This window comes from Rhinoraja longicauda, chromosome 16, assembly GCF_053455715.1.
Source record: "Rhinoraja longicauda isolate Sanriku21f chromosome 16, sRhiLon1.1, whole genome shotgun sequence".
NCBI lineage: Eukaryota > Metazoa > Chordata > Chondrichthyes > Rajiformes > Arhynchobatidae > Rhinoraja > Rhinoraja longicauda.
The window spans coordinates 43,773,016-43,793,490 of record NC_135968.1 but is presented as its reverse complement, the minus strand read 5'-3'; the positions used below and the strand labels follow the sequence as shown (position 1 = coordinate 43,793,490).

Sequence of the window (20,475 nt, the reverse complement as noted above, 5' to 3'; positions counted from 1 at the left end):
GACCTTCCCTGTGGCTAAAGAGGATACAAAGATCGCCATCCAGGGCCCAATAATGTCCTCACTTTCCTCCCTCAATAATTGAATAGATACTAGGGTCTGGTGGCATCCACCGTAACATTCTTTAAAGTACTCAACACCTCCTCCTTCCTGATATCAACATGTCCGAGTAATATCCACATACCCCTCAATGATCTCAATATCCTCTTTGATGACTACCGATACAAAATGCTCATTTACTATTGCCCACTTCCCTGGCTCCAGGCATAAATTCACTCCTTTCTCCTTGAGTAATCCATAATTTCCCTAGCTACCCTCTTGTTTTTATTGGATAAAATGCTTAGGATTTTCTTAATCCTACTTGCCAAGGTCATTTCAGGGTCCCTTTTAACCCTGCTAATTTCCTGTCTTAAATTCTTAACTGCTTCCTTTATATTCCCCAAAGGCTGCCCATTTTCGGCTTTCTAAACCTTACAAATGCTTCCTTTTTCTTTTTGGCTAAATTTACAGCATCTCATGTATCCAAGATCCCAATTCTTCCCATCCTTGTCTTTCTTCCTCACAGGCTTTGTTAGTCCTGAATTCTAACTAGCTGGCCTTTTAATCACTCCGACATGTTAGATGTAGACTTACCCAATAATAGCTGCTCCCAATTTACTCTCCCGGTTTCCTGCCTAATTCCCCCAATTTAGTACTTTCCCCTGACATCCAGCCAGATGATGATGGTGATGATATATTTGATGAAGTAGGCTCAGAGGGCCCTGTGGCTTGCTGTTGCAAGTTTCTGTTGTTATTATAGTTATATGAATTGCCCAAAGAAGACTGTTATATCCATACCCATTGCACATGTCATATGCACTCCATAGTACCTACAGCATTGACTAAATAATTAAGATACATTGGTCTTTATAATCCAGATAATTTCCACTTCCCACTCTAAAGGCCCAGTCTTCCCTGCTCCCATATCCTATTTCCTCTCTCTCACGTACAGTAGATTTAAAATTCATTAATCTTATTTGCTTCAACTATCTTATGTGACAGTGAGTTTCACTTTCTTAGCATGCTCTACGTAAATACATTTTAGTCTTTTATTTAATCTACTAGTGCTATCTTAGATTTATACTCCTTTAACTTGAAAACTGTTTCTTGAATTTATAATTCCTGACCTTCCTGCCCCAAATCAGATTGCTGCTTCTATTCAGTTATCGATTAAGCATTGTATAAAATGCCATTCGTTTATTTGTGACATTTTATATTATCAAGAAAATGTTACTTCCAGGATGAATGTGCTGTAGTAATGATTTAGTGTTAATATTATTTAATAATTTGTTCAGTTTACTGGAATTATATCGTTTAAATCTACAAGTGAATATTTTTAGCAAAATAAAGCATTCATTTCATGTGCACAGTGTAAGATTGACATTGTCACTGGAGGTATTAAATCAGCTTTTTACACCCTAGAAAACATTTTCATTAAACAATTTGTGTACATAATTCTTTAACATGTTTTCTTGAAGGTGAAAACTTCTGTGATGAAAAGACTTTTAAGGGTCAAACATCATTTTACTTTGCAAGATATTGTTGTGGAATGTGAAGATATCAGGACCATAAGGTGAGCTGATTAATATAGTTACTAAATTATGGAATAGTAGCTGAAATGATTTCAGCCTAGTTTATTTAAACTAATGTTCAAATGATGCAAAATTTGAGTAAAAATGATCCCAATCAGTATTAATACCTGGGCAATATTTATAGAAGCTGATAAGCTGCAGTTACTGCTATCCCCAGTGAGTTTGTATTTTAGAATATCACAACATAGGAGGTAATACTTTGTTACAGATTTTGGGAAAGGAGGTAAAGAATAGAGTGGACCAGCTGATGGATATGTGAGGAATGTAAATAGTTTCTCTTGCACCTATTCTCTTTCAGACTAAGCCTTTTCAGGTGGTGAAGACTAGTCAAGGCTTACAGAGCACAATAATACAGGATTCCTTTAAAAGGCTTATTAAAACTGACCAAACACCACAAGTATAATGCTGAAAGAGCTCAGCTGTCAGGCAGCTGTAGAGGGAATAGATAGGCAATGTTTGAGGTTGGGATCCTTCTGCAGACTGAAGGGTCCTGACCCAAAACGTTGTCTGTCCATAAAAAAGGCAATGTTACAGTGGTCATGGGGGATTTCAATTAGCAGGTAGACTGTGAAAATCAGATTGGTACTGGATCCCAAAAGAAGGAATTTGTAGTGCCTATGAGATGGGTTCTTAGAGCAGCTTCTAGTCAAGCCCAGTAGGGAAAATGCAATTTTGAATTTGGTATTGTGTAACAAACCAGATTTGATTAGGGAGCTTAAGGTAAAGGATCTTTCTCGTAGATGTCATCTGGACCTCTCCAATGCCAGCACATCCTTCCTCAAATATGGGTCCCAAAACTGCTCACTATACTCCAAATGCAGCCTGACCAGTGCCTTATAAAGTCTAACGTGTGGCATCTTATCAAAGGCTTTCTAAAAATCTAAGTAAACAACATCTACTCACTCTCCTTTGTTTGTCCTGCTATTTATCTCTTCAAAGAATTCCAGCAAATTTGTCAAGCAAGACCTACCCTTCACAAAGCTATGCTGACTTCGGCCTATTTTATCGTGAACTTCTAAGTACTCCATAACCTCATCCTTTATAATGGACTTTAATGGCCCAGAAAATCATCGGCTGCTCACTGCCCTCCCTGGAGCACCTGTTCAGCCTACGCTGCCTCAGTAGAGCAGGCAAAATAATAAAAGATCCATCCCACCCCGGCCACCGTCTGTTTGTTCATCTGCCCTCTGGTCGACGTTTCAGGTCGATAAAATCCCGAACAAACAGACTTAAGAACAGTTTTTACCCCAGGGCCATACGAGAACTGAACACTACCTTTGCACTAGGCAACACTAAAAAATCTTTGTACTTAACATAATTGTATTTATGTATTTATTTGTTTTTGCATTTATTGCATATATGTTTGTACGCACCGTCAGGATTGGCTATTTTTTAATTTCGTTGTACTCGTTGCAATGACAATAAATGAATATTATTATTATTATTATTATTAAAATCTCTACCAACCACCAAAGTCAGACTAACCAGCCTATAGTTCCCACTATTCTGCCTTGTTCCCTTTTTGTGCAGCGGAGTAATATTGGCAATTTTCCAATCATCTGGAACCACTCCTGACTCCAGTGATTATTGAAATATCACTATCAATGCCTCCACAATCTCTAAAGCCACCTCTTTCAGAAACCTAGGATGCAGTCCATCTGGTCCAGGTGACTTCAGCCCTTTCAGCTTCCCAAGCACCTTCTCCCTGGTAATAGCCACGCCACTAACTTCCATCCCCTGACTCTCTTGAATTCCAGGCACGTTGCTGGTCTCTTCAGTGTGAAAACGGATGCAAAAATGTTATTCAACTCCTTTGCCATTTCTTTATTCCCTATTATCACTTCTCCTGCATCCTTCTCCAGCGCTCCAACGTCCATTCTTGCCTCTTTCTTGCTCTATATATAATTGAAGAAACTCTTGCTATCCTCATATTATTGGTTAGCTTGCCTTCGCATTTCATCTTTTCTCCCCATATTTTCTTTTTAGTTACCCTGTTGTTCTTTACAAGCTTCCCAATCCTTTGGCTTCCCGCTAATCTTTGCTATTTTATACGCATTCGCTTTTAGTTTTATAGTGTCCTTGACTTCCCTTGTCAGCCTTTTTCTCCCCCTAGAATCTTCCTCTTTGGAATGAAAAGATCCTGCATCATCCTGATTATTCCCAGAAATTCCTGCCATTGTTGTTCCACTGTCATCCCTGCTAGGGTCCCTTTCCAGTCAACTTTGGCCAGCTCCTCCCTCATGTCTCCGTAGTCCCCTTTGCCATAGCTCCGTCTCCCTCTCAAATTGCAGATTAAAACTTATCATATTGTGGTCGCTACCTCCTAATGGTTCCGTTACCTTGAGTTCCCTTATCAAATCCGGTTCATTACATAACACTAAATCCCCACAATTGCCTTTTCCCTGGTAGGCTCTACTACAAGCTGCTCTAAGAATCCATCTCGGAGGCACTCGACAAATTCCCTTCCATGGGGTCCAGTATCGACCTGATCTAAATACAATACATTTTTTTTAGATTTTTTTAAAGATTTTTTTAGATTTAGAGTTACAGCGCGGAAACAGGCCCTTCGGCCCACCGAGCCGCGCCGCCCAGCGATCCCCGCACATTAACACTATCCTACACACATTAGGGACAATTTTTACATTCACCCAGTCAATTAACCTACATATCTGTATGTCTTTGGAGTAGCTTTGACCTTTAACTATAACCAATGGCACACATGTACATATTTACTCTTGACTCATAGTAGTCAGATCTGGTTTTGGTTCCTCTGGAAGCTATTCTTTAAATGTAAATGTTTTTTGTTCTTAAACCTTAGGTGATCTGTGACAGAACCTACCTTTGCTATCACTCAGTTTGTGGAAAACAAATGCTCCAAAGAGAGTCAAGGATGTTTAGTTGTCATATTCACCGGGAATGTAACAATGGAATTCTTACTTGCTGCAGCTATAAAGGCACATAAATGCAAAATAAATAAATATACAATAATCAATAATAAATTATCAGTAATTTTAGTAATCAGACTATAATTGTGCAAACTGAAGTATGCACTGCAACTTATTCAGACTCCATATTAATTTGGTGCTGAGGTAGGGTTGTGTTAAAAAATCTTTACTGAGTTCTGATTATTTTATATTCAAATAGCGTACCTGTGACAATCCAATTGATGCAAATTACCCTTTTAACTGTGTCATCCTCCTCCTGTTTGCATCCTCTAAGAACATGAATTTAAGAATGTTTGATGTCCCAACAACACCATGGCAAAGATGTTTTGGTAGAGGAAGGTGTTTATCCACATGTTCTGTTAACTATGAATCAGTTTGGCCCCAGTGAATGAAAAATAGATATCCATTAAAGATGTTTAGAAGTAATGAACTACATGTCTGGTTAGTATTGCACACCTGTCTCACCATAAATCTTCCAAAAGATTTGTGAGGAAGGAAGTCACTATGTTTAAGTTCACAAAAATTATTTCTTCATACTCATCTTTTATTAGAGAAATAAAAATGAACACAAATTTACATTTTATATTCTTTTATCTATTGTAATTGAAAGCCAGCAGCACACTTGCCTAACTTATCAATGTTAATTATTGTATTAAAGCCAAATAAGCATCACCTTGTTCGACGTAATTGCACCTCGAAAAACATTGAAACCTCTGCGTAAGGAAAGAAAGAAAATACCTGCTCAGGCCTTGTCGGATGGAGATATTAAGATGCTTATTAATGTAATAGGAGCATACAACATACCAATGAGGAAGTGTGTTGCCAGGTACGAAATGTATAACGTTTTGTGAAGGTTTGTAAGAAATTATGTCTCGTATTCTTTCCACGTGAATATTATGTTGCTATGATTATTAATTTCAATATGGTTATTAGGTAATTTTCATTTCCAATTTATTGTCACTCTCCTTTCTAAAGGGTGATAATTTAACATTTTCTACCCTCCAGACAATTCCACCAAAATAATGCTCTCAAAGAATATGCATCGGTTTTGACAGCGATTTTTTTTAACATACAGCAAGACATCGCTGGCAAAGGTATTGAGAAATCCAGGTTTGCTATATTGGAAGGTGCTTTATTTGTCACGTGTGCAACTGCACAGTGAAATTATTATTGCATAATTACACATGTAGGCGCCGCCACATTTTGGCGCCATTTTCAAAGTCCAAAGTCCAGACCGCCATTGTGCTCGGTCTACTGGAGCGGCCCCCGATTCAGGCATCTCCCAGGGTTCCCTCCGTTGCCTACAACTGGATTGGCCTGCAAACTGATGTCCCTCTCATGACCCGGCCATCTTTATGTTCTGGGGGTACCTCCTGAAGCCGACCTTGAAGGCGCTGGAAACATTACCCCGTTCACCCTCCTGATGTGACAATTGTGTGATCTTTAGATATCAGGAAACATTTAAACAAAACAACTGTTGGAATGTGAAATAAACTTCACTCTGGGATAGGTCACGTCTCACTATCTTTTCTTTTACATATTACTAGACCAAGTGGACCCTTTGGACCTAACCCTTCTCTGCATTGGTGCAGCACCCCCTCCTCCCACCCTCCCTCCCTCCCTCCCTCCCTCCCTCCCTCCCTCCCTCCCTCCCTCCCTCCCTCCCTCCCTCCCTCCCTCCCTCCCTCCCTCCCTCCCTCCCTCCCTCCCTCCCTCCCTCCCTCCCTCCCTCCCTCCCTCCCCTTACCCCCTCTCTCCTCCCCCTCCCCTCTTCCCCTCCCTCTCCCCTTCCCTTCCCCCTTCCCCTCCCTCTTCACCTACCCCCCACTCCATCCCCCTCAACCCCCCTTATCCTCCCTCCTTATCCCTCCACCTTCCTCCCTCCCTAGGAGATAGATTTAAACTTAAAAATGTGAATAACTTTTAAAAAAATAGCACCGATTTCAATAAAACCTCTTCCATTAGCACCAAAGGGATGACGGTGAGTAAGGTGGGCCTAAAATTGTCGTGCTATCATGTACCGTTTTGGCTGTAGTTCAGGAACAAACAAACAAACAAACGAGAGTTTTAGTATATAGATAGTTTTCAAAAAAGCCACACTGCCTACCCAGACTTCCCTGTATGTTTCCACCTCATCCATGAGGTTACTCAAGTCAGTATCTGTAAATCCGAGGATCGACACCCTGCCAAGTAAAGTTGTCCTTGCATCTATTTCACCACAATGACTTGAAACAATTTCCTGCCATGCTAACCATAAATCTAATGTTAGAGTTAGTATTGGGATTTGCTTTGATGTTAACTAATGCAGGAACAGGTCCACCTGGTTTACCAAGTGCCTAGTAACTTGTGCACTCTGTGTAAAACCAAGCATGCAACTTTACATGTGGAATGTGATTGAAAACTGGACGCTAGCAGCAATAAAATCACACCTGTAGTAAAGTTTATTGTGGGTAGAAGCATTTCTATCTCATGTGCAATGCCCAGTAATTTCTAGCCTTTAGCTTCTTGGATATGAAATTGGCCTTTTCTTCTTTGTGCCTTGATAGCAGACCAATTGATAATGATGGTAAACTAGGAATAGGAATACTTTATTGTCACGTGTGACAGGCACAGTGGGATTCTTTGCTTGCATACACAATGTATACAAATAGCAGCCACCTACTGCGCTGACAAAGTTACAAAGCACGCCGGCTCCCCCTTTTGCCCCCCCCCCCCCCCCCCCCAGCCTAACCCATGATCTAATGATGCAATCTGGAGAAATCCTTGACTATTCCCTTTCCAAGGTGATACCTTGGCATAATTTCCCATCCATCTACACTAATTATTTGGAGAGATCTGGATTGGTGGGTAAAAATATATTTCTTCAAACCTGGTGTGCTCTGAGAGAATTTCACAAAATCCCATGACATCAGTTTCAATGTCTTTGTTTCCCCAGAACATTTTTCCCAATATCGGAAAAAAAATTATTATTGAAAAGTTGGTACTGGTGCTATAATTTCAATAGCTTCACTATGTAATCAAATAAAGAATTCTGAATCAAGAAGAAAATTTAGGAAATTACAAAAAATGTGATAATGCTACAATAATGCGACAATTACGGAGATCTTAAATGAAGAGAGTCAGATGGAAATTGGTTTAGAGAAACTTCATTTATTTGTTAACTTATTTCCATTTAGTGAATATGGGTATCAAGAGAACTTTTAAAAAAGAAGCAATGTTTCTAACTATACAATTTCTAAGGGCAACAAAAGATGGAGGCAAACAGTATTAGTGCTGTATGTGTTTTGAAAGTAATGAGCTGTAAAATTGACAGAAGATGGATGGGTGATGCAGGGAGCATGGAGCTGAGCTACCAATCCATATTGTTATCATCCAATGTGATCCCACAACTTATCACATCTTCCTATCCCACCGCCTTTTTGTCTTCTGCAGAGACCGTTCCCTCCGCAACTCTTAGGTTCACTCATCCTTTCCTGTCCAGCCAACCCCTCCCTAGGTACTTTCCCCTGTAAATGCATGAGATGTAACATCTGTCCTTATACCTTCTCCCTCCATCCAGGGACCCTGACAGTCCTTTTAGGTGAGACAGAGGTTCACATGCACCTTCTCTAATCTCATCTACTGCATCCGGTGTTCCTGATGAAGGCCCCTGCACATTGGCGAGAGAGCGTAGACTCGGCGACCGTTTCGCTGAACACTTACACTTGGTCTGCCAAGGCCTACTGGATCTTCCAGTTGCTAACCAATTTAACTTCACTTCCCTTCCCATTCCAACCTTTCTGTCCTGGGCTTCCTCCATTGCCAGAGTGAGGCCACATGCAAATTTGAGTAAAAGCACCTCATATTTTGCATATTTTGCTTGGGTAGCTTGCAACCCAGTACGAGGAACGTTGAATTCTCCAATTTTAGGTAACTCCTGCAAACACCTCCCTCCTCCTCTTCTCCCTCAACCTATCACAAAACCTCTTTGCCTGTGGTTATCCCCCTGCCCGTCCTACTACAATCAGTCTGAAGAAGGGTCCCAATCTGAAACATCACCTATCCATTTTCTCCAGAAATGCTGCCTAACCTGCTGAGTTACTTCAGCACTTTATGTCTATCTCTAACAATCCATGTAGTGGAATGACAGAAGGATGCTGCTTCTCTTCTACTGCCTAAACACCCCTTACTACTTCCTCATGGTGCTGATCTAATTCAGATCCAAAGTTATCTCATAATCTTTGCTGCAGCAGATATCAAAACTCAGCAACACCCATTTCTTTGAAAGGATTCACACAAGACCCTCTAAAAAAATTAGTGAGCATAATGTTTCTGCCAAGAATAAAGGAACTGAAAGACAAACACTAGGTTTTATGAAGTTTCCTTAGTTAAGCTTTGGATACAACAAAGGAGCTGCACCTAAGGTTAAATGACAGAAAAGCTATGTTGCAATTCATATGGGATGATGTAGGAATCAGGAAATGGTTGATTAAAAAAAAAATCATGCTTAAACTGGCAAATCCCAATTGCACAGAGTTCTTATCCTTGCAATCTCCTACCATTGCAGAGAGTGGTGTGTGGAGGAATTCACTGACTACCAGTCAGGATGGGCGAGGTAGATGATTGATCAGGGAGACAGTTTGGAAGCCTAGAACACAAAAGTTCATGGGAATAGATAAATAGAGACAGATAATCCATGAAAATAAAATCTGGGGAGATAGTTGGTGCAACCAAGGAATTTGATTTGGGTAGTTAATCTGGTTGAGGTAAGCTTCATATCTGACAGGGAGAAAAAGATCTGGAATGTTCATTAACAATCTAAAGATATTGAATCCCTTTGGAAGAATATAGAGGACCTGCAGTCCCTGGTAGTTGCCCAGGTAGGTAAGAGCCTTTAACTAACTGGCAAAAAAAGGTCTCAACCCTCCAGTATTCAAAGTCTAGTATTAAAGGTAACATTTCGCTGAAGTAGCATTAGTCATTTGACATTTCAGTGCATGTGACCTATGATCTGAGTGCATAAATGTATCTTACAACACACAAGACCCAGATTCCGTATTCAGAAGTGTGCTGTTTGTGCACAAATACCTGATTTTGTGTTTTGGATATCTAAAAGCATTTTAAATGCTATATTAAATCATTGTGTAATTTAATATATTTTGTGGACATCTGTTGCTGTGGCTCTGAATGTTGTCAGTCATCCTAGTCGTTAATAATCAATATAAATTGTGGAATACTTTTACTTTTAGGGCACAGCCACTTTTTGGTCTAATGTCTCCAGTGTCTGGAATGTCAAGCAACATGCATTATAGGAAACCTGAAGGTGAAGAGGATCCTTTTAACCAGGTAGTCAAATAATGCCAATGGTTAAAAATTTAGTGTTGGAAAATTATATATAAGAAATAAAACATAAGAAATAAAAATAAAAATAAAAATAAGAAATAAATCGTGTCTTTTACAACGTCAATACATGACAAATATTTTACAGCTAATATGATAACACTTCAAAAGTGATCATTTAATAACAATTTCTTTCCAGTTCAAAAAGGTAGTAACAATTATGTTATGCCACTCCTATAGTGTTGATATGCATTAGATACGAAAGCTCTGAATTATCAGATGTAGATGGCTAAAATCATTGCACATTGGCAGGATAATGCATTGGGACATCGGACCATCTGTAAAATCTCAAATCAACATAGTAAATATTCTTGTTCTATCACAATAGTTACAGCAGCATTGCTAGATTTAAGATTTTACTTTAAATAGTAGCCTATGCAGTCATACAGGTTCCTTCTGAGCAGCACAGAAACAGGTCCCTCTGCCCACCGTCCATGCCAACTATCAATACTTATCTAACTAATTTCATTTATCAGCACTTGTTCTTCAGCCATCTATGTGTTGGTGATTTAAGTACTTGTCCAGATACTTATTAAATGTGAGAGTACCACCCATCATTCAAGCAGTCCATTCCTGATTCCAACCACCAACAGAGTGAAAACAAAATTCCTCAGATCTCCTCTAAACCTCTTCCCCTTTAGCCACAAACCTATGGTCTCCAGTTTTTGACATTCTATTGCTTGGGCAAGTTTTTTCACTATCTACCCTGTCTATGTCCCTCATAGTTTTGTAAATCTCGAGCAAGCCACTGTCACTGAAAGTAAACGTGCAGGTACCAGTCACTGAAAGTAAACATGCAGGTACAACAGGCAGTGAAGAAAGCTAATGGCATGTTGGCCTTTATAACGAGAGGATTTGAGTATAGGAGTAAAGAGATCCTTCTGCAGTTGTATAGGGCCCTGGTGAGACCACATCAGGAGTATTGCGTGCAGTTTTGGTCTCCTAATTTGAGGAAGGACATCTTTGCTATTGAGGCAGTGCAGCATAGGTTCACGAGGTTAATCTCCGGGATGGCGAGACTGTCATATAAGGAAAGATTGGAAAGACTGGGTTTGTATTCACTGGAATTTAGAAGGATGAGAGGGCATCTTATAGAAACGTATAAAATTATAAAAGGACTGGACAAGCTAGATGCAGGAAAATGTTCCCATTTTTGGGGGAGTTCAGAACCAGGCCACAGTCTATGAATAAAGGGGAGGCCATTTAAAGCAGAGGTGAGAAAAAGCTTTATCACCCAGAGAGTTGTGAATTTGTGGAATTCTCTGCCACAGAAGGCAGTAAAGGCCAATTCACTGGATAAATTTAAAAGAGAGTTAGATAGAGCTCTAGGGGCTTGCGGAATCTTCAAAATGACTGGTGTGTGACCTCACATGGTTGCACATGTGACCAGTCATATTTGAACTCTGACCTTAAACAAACATTGTCAGCATAACATATAAAAATTTCACTTGATAAACTTCGACATATATAAGCTATATATACAGTAAAAAACAATATACCTGTAATGCTTTCAGAATTAGAAGAGATGTACTCCACAATTTTTCACATTTTTGGTCACACACGTGACTAAGAATGGCCCTAATGTGTATAATAAAATGTAAGGTCCCAGCACTAACCCCATTGCTACACTGCTGGTCACAGGGTTTCAAACATAGAAACAACCCTTCATCATCACCCTCTGCCTCCGCAAATCAATATTGGATTGGTTCGCCAACTTGTCTTGGATCAGATGGACTACAACCTTTTAGACCAGTTGGCCATGTGAAACCTTGCCAAAGACCATATTTAAGATCGCTTGGATTACATCAACTGCATAGTCCTTATCTATACATAATGTTCCTCAAAAAATGCACTAATTATTGAGATAGGACCTCCGCAAAACAAAGCCATGCTAACCATCTTTGGTTAATCCCTACATTTCCAAATGTAAATTAGTACTGTTCTTCTGACTATAGGTAATATTCTTAATTTCCGAAAGGGAGAGAAGTAGGGAGAAATCCAGGAACAGAGGGGAAGAGGAAGGGGGAGAGGGCTCAAAACACAGTCTCATTTGATAAAAGCTTCGTCACCAACTGTGAAAGAAAAGTACAGCTTTGCATTCAAAGTGAGAAAAGAGTAGATATGTGAAGACTGACAATTATTTTAGGAGGTTGCAGATATCGCAATAAAACAAAGCAAGGAATTCAAGATGAGAAAGTGGATTAATAAATTTAGAGGCAGTGATCTGCTTTGAAGATTCCCAAATAAAAATGTCTCAGACATTGGGATAGCCAGAAGTGTCACAATATATCACAATAAATGATAATCCAGCCAGATGCTAACTGACTTGGTAGGAATAGAAAGATCACATAGATATTTTTTGTTAATTGATGAAGCTTGCAATGAACCTCAGAATTTTGTACACTTAAATATTTCATCCCTATGAGCTTGGATTTCTCCCACAATAACATATTGGCTCCCAAACTGGGAACTACTACCAGTTAAGAGAGTCTTACCATTGTTTACAATTTTGTTCTATGCCTGTAACCAAGATTTTTTGAAGAAAAAATATGTTCAATTTATTTTTGCTTTAATAGCATTGTGGACAAAGTTTCTGTTTACCAGAATTGCCACATTCCAAACTGAACTCATTTTACAAAAACGATGACTTGAGCAAAATATCAGCTTTGTTTTTGGAGAGGAAGGTGAAAGCACATGAAAGTAAGATGTATTATTATCTTGTATAGATTCAAGTGCAACCCTTTGTGGAAGTAACCTTCCAGCAATCAATGTATCAGACAAGTATTGCTGATGGATCCCAGCCATGTTGGAATGAAAAACTCGAAATGGATTTCAGGTAATTTACTTAAAATCATTTATTCTGTACAATGTATGTGATGTATAATCATCAAATCAGAATTTATTTGGAATGCTTTTGAGAATTCATGCAGATCATTGCATGCATAATAATTGGATTTTTCTTTGCTTTTTAAACTTGAAGAAAATTGTACTTGTCAATTGAAAATTTCTGACAGAGTATGCTGAAAACTTGAAAGAGCTGAAGTTTACGCGGGCATCAATTTTCAAAATTCATGTTGTGGAGAAGTCTTTATCTTCAGATTGTGATTACACTTGGTGCAATTTATCTTAAAAAATTATGACCAGTAAAATAATTTCTCATTATTACTAAGTGAAGATTGTCATTGAGTCATACAGTGTGGAAACGGGTCCTTCGGCCCAACTTGTCCACACCAACCATCTACACTTGTTCCACTTGCTAACGTTTGGCCCATATCCCTCTAAACCTGTCCTATCCATGCACCTGTCTAATTGCTTCTTAAACATTGTGATAGTCCCCGCCTTAGCAACCTCCTCTGGCAGCTCGATCCATACACCTACACCCTTTGTGTGAAAAAGTTACCCCAGAGATTCCCATAAAATCTTTCCCCCTTCACCTTAAACCTCTGCCCTCTGGTTCTCAATTTCCCTACTCTGGGCAAGAGACCTGTTTACCTGATCTATTCTGGGCAAGAGTGTTTACCTGATCTATTCCTCCCTTATCATATCATATCATATATCTACAGCCGGAAACAGGCCTTTTCGGCCCTCCAAGTCCGTGCCGCCCAGTGATCCCCGTACATCAACACTATCCTACACCCACTAGGGACAATTTTTACATTTACCCAGCCAATTAACCTACATACCTGTACGTCTTTGGAGTGTGGGAGGAAACCGAAGATCTCGGAGAAAACCCACGCAGGTCACGGGGAGAACGTACAAACTCCTTACAGTGCAGCACCCGTAGTCAGGATCGAACCTGTGTCTCCGGCGCTGCATTCGCTGTAAAGCAGCAACTCTACCGCTGCGCTACCGTGCCGCCCTTGATTTTATGCACCTCAATAAGATCTCCCATCATCCTCCTGCGCTCCAAGGAAAATAATCCTAGCCTGCTCAGCCTCTCCCTATACTCAGACCCTTGAGTCCTGTCAACATCCTTGTAAATCTTCTCTGCACCCTTTCCAACTTAACAACATTTTTCCTCTAACATGGTGCCCAGAACTGAACACAATAGCTGAGTAAGGCTGCATTTGGAATATTATGGGCAATTTTGGGCACCATATCTGAGGAAGGATGTGCTGGCACTAGAGAGGGTCCAGAAGAGGTTTACAAGAATGATCCCAGGAATGAGTAGGTTAATATATGATGAGCATTTGACGGCACTGGGCCTATATTTGCTGGAGTTTAGAAAATGAGGGGGACCTCATTGAAACGTACAAAATAGTGAAAGGCTTGGATCGAGTGGATGTTACCACTAGTGGGAGAGTCTATGACTAGAGGTCATAGCCTCAGAATTAAAGGACATTCTTTTAGGAAGATGAGGAGGAATTGTTTAGTCAGAGGGTGGTGATTCTGTAGAATTCTTTGCCACAGAAGGCTGTGGAGGCAAAGTCAGTGGATATATTTAAGGCAGAGATAAATTGATTCTTGATCAGCACGGGTGTCAGAGGTAATGGGGCGGAAACAGGAGAATGGGGTTAGGAGGGAGAGATTGATCAGCCATGATTGAATAGTGGAGAAGACTCGATGGGCCAAATGGCCTAATTCTACTCCTATCACTTATGATCTTATGAATACTCTGAATGCAGCCTCACCAACGTCTTATATAACTGCAACATGGCCTCCCAACTTCTATACTCAACACTCTGACTGATGAAGGCCAATGTGCCAAAAGCCTTTTTGACAACCTCTTCTCTCTGGGACACCCCCTTCACTATGCACCTGCACTCCTAGATCCTTCTACTCTACACTTCCCAGAGCCCTGCCATTCACTGTGTAGGTCCTATCTATTTTAGACTTTCCAAAACACCTCACATTCCTCTGTATTAAATTTCATCAATCATTCCGCATTCCTCAGCCCACCTGGCCAACCGATCAAGATCCTGCTGCAATTTTTGACAATCATCTTCACTATCTGCAATACCACCCACTTTTGTATCATCTGCAAACTTGCTCATCTTGCCATGCATGTTCTCATCCAAATCACTGATATACGAACTGGGTAAGATTGAATTTTGTTGTAACTCCCTACTTATTCTTTCATATTGCAATTCATTCTTTGGGAAGATAAAATGATATATTATTAGGCTAAATTCCAAGGCATTCAAGAATGGAATCCAATCATTTTATTTACTGACTGGTCGATAAAACCAATCAGTAAATAAAATGATTGGATTCCATTCTTGCGTGTCTTGGAATTTGGCAAATGATGATATCATTATCATCTTTTCTTCCCAAAGAATGACAATCAATGTAAAAGAATAACTCCACAGTAACAGCAAAGTTTAAGGATAGGAAAGAGTGATGCCATAATTTTAATGCAAAAGATATTTAAAAATGTTTGTTGTTGGTTAATTTATGAAAGCTTCATCATATTTCTTTAATTGTAGATCACCCAATGGAGATTACAACAGTACAGCCTTATGCAAAATGAAGGACAAAATATTAATTAATGTATTTGATAGTTTAACTGTTGCTACTGCAGAGGTAATAAAATTGACATAATACAATATTCCTTACTGCCAATTCAACTTGCAAATTAACCTTTTGGGAATCATGCACCACCACTCACAAGTCCCTTTGCACCTCCGGTGTCTGAATCCTCCTTCTGTTTAGAAAATAATCTAGGAATTTCTTTATCCCTACTACTAAAGTTCATGACCGTACACTTCATCAGAATCAAAATAGTTGTGATGTAGCTTTATAGGACTTCGGAATATTGCATGCAGTTCTGATCACCCCATTACAAGGAAGAATGTTGAGGCTTCGGAAAGTGTGCAGGGGAGTTTCAATGCCTGGATTAGAGTGTATAACCCACAGGGAGAGCTTGGGTAGACTTGGATTGTTTTCCTGGAACACTGGATCCTGCGGGCAGACCTGATAGAACTATATAAAATGACCCGAGTCATGGATAGGGTAGGCAGTCAGAACCTTTTTCCCAGAATGGAAAAATCAAATACTAGAGAGCATCGCTTTACCTTGAGAGGGGTAAAGTTTAAAGGAGATGTGCAGAGCAGCATTTTTACACAGAGGGAGGTGAGTGGCTGGGACATGTTGCTGGAGGTGGTGGTTAAGGCAGATGCGACAGCCTGCTGTACGTTCCTGGTGATTTACATGTTATTTATCAATCTGCCTCTTTCCTAGTGTTTCGCTGTGCTTCTTTGTGTCATGTTGTATGTCTCCTGTCATCAACTCACATTTTATCATATTATTTTATCACGTTTTTCATCATTTATTGCTTCATAGAACTCCACATAAAAAGAAAGATGTGGTCGATCTTTCATTGATAAGCAAATTTTGAACCTTGATTTTGAACAGAAGTACCTGCTATATAAGGGCAGTATGTTAATCACTTCAAAATCAATCCCCTTCATCAATTTGATGTCATTTTGTTTTCTTCCTCTGAACAAATTCATGAAATTGAATTGGAAAAAGTTTATCCACATTTTGTGATTTCTAGAAAATCAGGTTTGCTTTGCTTACTTTGTAATTAGATATTTTTAGTTTTCGTAGATTTGATACAATGAGTAAACAAATAATGAAATGAATATCTTTGATCATAGATCGAATGCCCTGAGACATGCAGACTTAAGCCACATATCCAGAATTGGCTGGGATGCATTTCTATCCCTTTCAGTACTATCCTGGAACAATCAAAGGTATTCTAATTGAATCATTATAAAGTAGCTGCGCCAACTATCATTGTTTTTAAAAAATATATAATTTTTTTTGCAAATGCTTGCTTAGGTCAGTGGAACTTTCAGAATAGACACCCCAGTAATGTTACTAGGATACACATGGAAGAAAATAGAAACAGGTTCTTGTGAACAATTTTATGAATTTGGACTTGCAGAAAGCTCACTTTTAACAATTTTTATTACCCTGGATCCTCAAGTTGCTTGTTCAGACAACGTAAGTCCTTATTTCATTGCAATTTATTTAAATGTACAATTCAAATTTGAAACAATTATAATTATTCACTTCTTAGATCTGTAAAAAACATATGAATAATTTTTGTGGTAAATAGTAATCATTGATTTGATTGGTGCATTTTTTTTGGTGTTCTTTATTGTAAATTGTAATTGTTTTCTAAACTTGTGTTATTTTGCCTTAGGAAGACAAACAGCCCCCTCTATGGCAGGTTAGTAATCTATTTAGGAATAAATATTTGTTCATTTGTATATATTAATACATTGCAACAATACCGTTGTTTCTTAAAGTACGCTTGAATAATATTTTCTTTTTTGACAATTTTTTAGTTAGAAACAATAGAAGATGAGGAGATTTTACACTTGGCACATACATTTCAAAAGGAGATTGGTAATCTTTACCCAAAGAGAAGAGTTGTTGTCAATATTATTGACAGTGAATGCAGAGTTGGCATTGTTACGAGATATATCAGGCCGCTTAGTCCACCACAAGAGCTACTTGATGTATTTCCAGATAATCCAGAGGCGACCTTTGTAAGTCACATTTAACTATTTATGGAACCGGAGCTAACAAATCAAGTGGAGATAATAAAAGTGCAACATTATGAAAGAGATGCTCATCTCCATCCTTGGCTAAGTAACCCTCTGCCACCGCTACCATCTCTTTCCCTGCATTACCTTTTTCGGGAACTCTAATGTGCAATTTTAGATGTGATCAACAGTCCATTAGATTGTACCTAATTACTATCCCTTGAACTACTTACTCCACATCCTTGATCCTGATAGGTTTCAATGTTCTCTGACAATCTGGACTCTGGAGGTTCTCATTTACATTACATGTGCATAAATGTTGGTATCAAACAATACACAAACATTTCCATGTGTCAAATAAAAGCAGCAATATATTATAGACAATAGATAATAGACAATGGGTGCAGGAGTAGGCCATTCAGCCCTTCGAGCCAGCACCGCCATTCAATGTGATCATGGCTGATCATTCTCAATCAGTACCCCGTTCCTGCCTTTTCCCCATACCCCCTGACTTCGCTATCCTTAAGAGCTCTATCTAGCTCTCTTGTATGCATTCAGAGAATTGGCCTCCACTGCCTTCTGAGGCAGAGAATTCCACAGATTCACAACTCTCTGACTGAAAAAGTTTTTCCTCATCTCCGTTCTAAATGGCCTACCCCTTATTCTTAAACTGTGGCCCCTTGTTCTGGACTCCCCCAACATTGGGAACATGTTTCCTGCCTCTAACGTGTCCAACACCTTAATAATCTTATACATTTCGATAAGATTCCCTCTCATCCTTCTAAATTCCAGTGTATACAAGCCTAGTCGCTTCAGTCTTTCAACATATGGCAGTCCCGCAATTCCGGGAATTAACCTAGGAAACCTACGCTGCACGCCCTCAATAGCAAGAATATCCTTCCTCAAATTTGGAGACCAAAACTGCACCCAGTACTCCAGGTGCGGTCTCACTAAGGCCCTGTACAACTGCAGAAGGACCTCTTTGCTCCTATACTCAACTCCTCTTGTTATGAAGGCCAACGTTCCATTGGCTTTCTTCACTGCCTGCTGTACCTGCATGCTTCCTTTCAGTGAATGATGCACTAGGGCACCCAGATCTCGTTGTACGTCCCCTTTTCCTAACTTGACACCATTCAGATAATACTCTGCCTTCCTATTCTTACCACCAAAGCGGATAACCTCACACTTATCCACATTAAACTGCATCTGCCATGCATCCGCCCACTCACACAACCTGTCCAAGTCACCCTGCAACCTCATAGCATCTCCCTCACAGTTCACACTGCCACCCAGCTTTGTATCATCTGCAAATTTGCTAATGGTACTTTTAATCCCTTCATCCAATCCCATTATCTCTGCTATTTTTATTTGGTCTACATAAGTACAAGGGATACTGAATGCTCTGAGTTATATTTTTTACTTTCTGTTCCTTATTCTAAATTAGTTTACGTCTCCCTTTTAAAGTACAATTAGCCCAATTTTATTAACTATATAACAGTGTGGTAGATCTTTTATCAGCATGCTTATGTGGAGCAAGTATTTCAGGTGACTCGCCCAACGACATTTGTATTCTGCTAACTTTTTCCATTTGCACGATTCCAGAGTCACATAAGTAAGTATGGGTTATTTCGGAGTGTTAGTGTTTACTTACATAGATTCATGAAATTTAGTACCTCTTTATGGTGGGTTCACCCTTAGCCATGATATCATAGTACCACACTTAGAGGCTTATTAAAGGCCTGATTCTACATGTTGCGTTATGTAGCTAAAATCATCTTGTGAGAATGATGGCTTTATGAAATGAGTGTGCCTTTACCTTGAGAAAGCACTGTACAGAAGTGAGTGTTAGGGGTTATAAGGGGGATAGGCTGGTAGAATGTTGTCAGTGATAGTGGAGGGCAAGTGTTAAACTTCAAACGAGAACATCATTTCAATCTTTTATCTGGTACCTAATCAAAATTATAGTTTTGTCAATGAGCAGTTGGGGAAAAACAGGAGGGTGCAGTCAAGAGTTTCCTCAAAGATGATTCTGGTAATCACTCAGGAAATTATTAGAGATGGGGTCAAAAAGAACCAGTGGTGTTTGAGGGATGAAGGTGTTCAATCATGGCAAGTGAAAGAGAAGCCCTGACATCAATAGACAATAAACAGTAGACAATAGGTGCAGGAGGAGGCCATTTGGCCCTTCGAGCCAGCACCACCTTTCAATGTGATCATGGCTGATCATTCACAATCAGTACCCCGTTCCTGCCTTCTCCCCATACCCTCTGATTCCACTATCTTTAAGAGCTCTTTCTAGCTCTCTCTTGAAAGCTTCCAGAGAATTGGCCTCCACTGCCTTCTGAGGCAGAGAATTCTACAGATTTACAACTCTCTGACTGAAAAAGGTTTTCCTCATCTCCATTCTAAATGGCCAACCCCTTATTCTTAAACTGTGGCCCCTGGTTCTGGACTCCCCCAACATTGGGAACATGTTTCCTGCCTCTAACGTGTCTAATCCCTTAATAACCGTATATGTTTCAATAAGATCCCCTCTCATCCTTCTAAATTCCAGTGTATTCAGGCCTAGTCGCTCCAGTCTTTCAACATACGACAGTCCCGCCATTCCGGGAATTAACCTAGTGAACCTACGCTGCACACCCTCAATAGCAAGAATATTCTTCCTCAAATCTGGAGATCAAAACTGCACACAGTACTCCAGGTGCGGTCTCACAACTGCAGAAGGACCTCTTTGCTCCTATACTCAACTCATAAAGGCCAACATTCCATTAGCTTTCTTCACTGCCTGCTGTACCTGCATGCTAACTTTGAGTGACTGATGAACAAGGACACCCAGATCTCTTTGTACTTCCCCTTTTCCTAACTTGACACCATTCAGATAATAATCTGCCTTCCTATTCTTACCACCAAAGTGGATAACCTCACATTTATCCACATTAAACGGCATCTGCCATGCATCCGCCCACTCACACAAGCTGTCCAAGTCACCCTGCATCCTCATAGCATGTTCCCCACAGTTCACACTGC

General features: G+C 39.7%; 1 protein-coding gene across 1 annotated transcript in view; it reads left to right on the top strand.

Moving 5' to 3' along the window:
• Positions 1-20,475, top strand: part of LOC144600837 (protein CC2D2B-like) — a 108,173-nt gene that overhangs the window by 74,503 nt on the left and 13,195 nt on the right. The window contains exons 16-24 of the mRNA XM_078412727.1: positions 1,515-1,609; positions 5,232-5,399; positions 9,802-9,898; positions 12,679-12,788; positions 15,379-15,475; positions 16,552-16,647; positions 16,736-16,900; positions 17,103-17,129; positions 17,248-17,451. Coding sequence (XP_078268853.1) covers positions 1,515-1,609; positions 5,232-5,399; positions 9,802-9,898; positions 12,679-12,788; positions 15,379-15,475; positions 16,552-16,647; positions 16,736-16,900; positions 17,103-17,129; positions 17,248-17,451 — 1,059 coding nt within the window. The remainder of the gene's footprint in view (positions 1-1,514; positions 1,610-5,231; positions 5,400-9,801; positions 9,899-12,678; positions 12,789-15,378; positions 15,476-16,551; positions 16,648-16,735; positions 16,901-17,102; positions 17,130-17,247; positions 17,452-20,475) is intronic.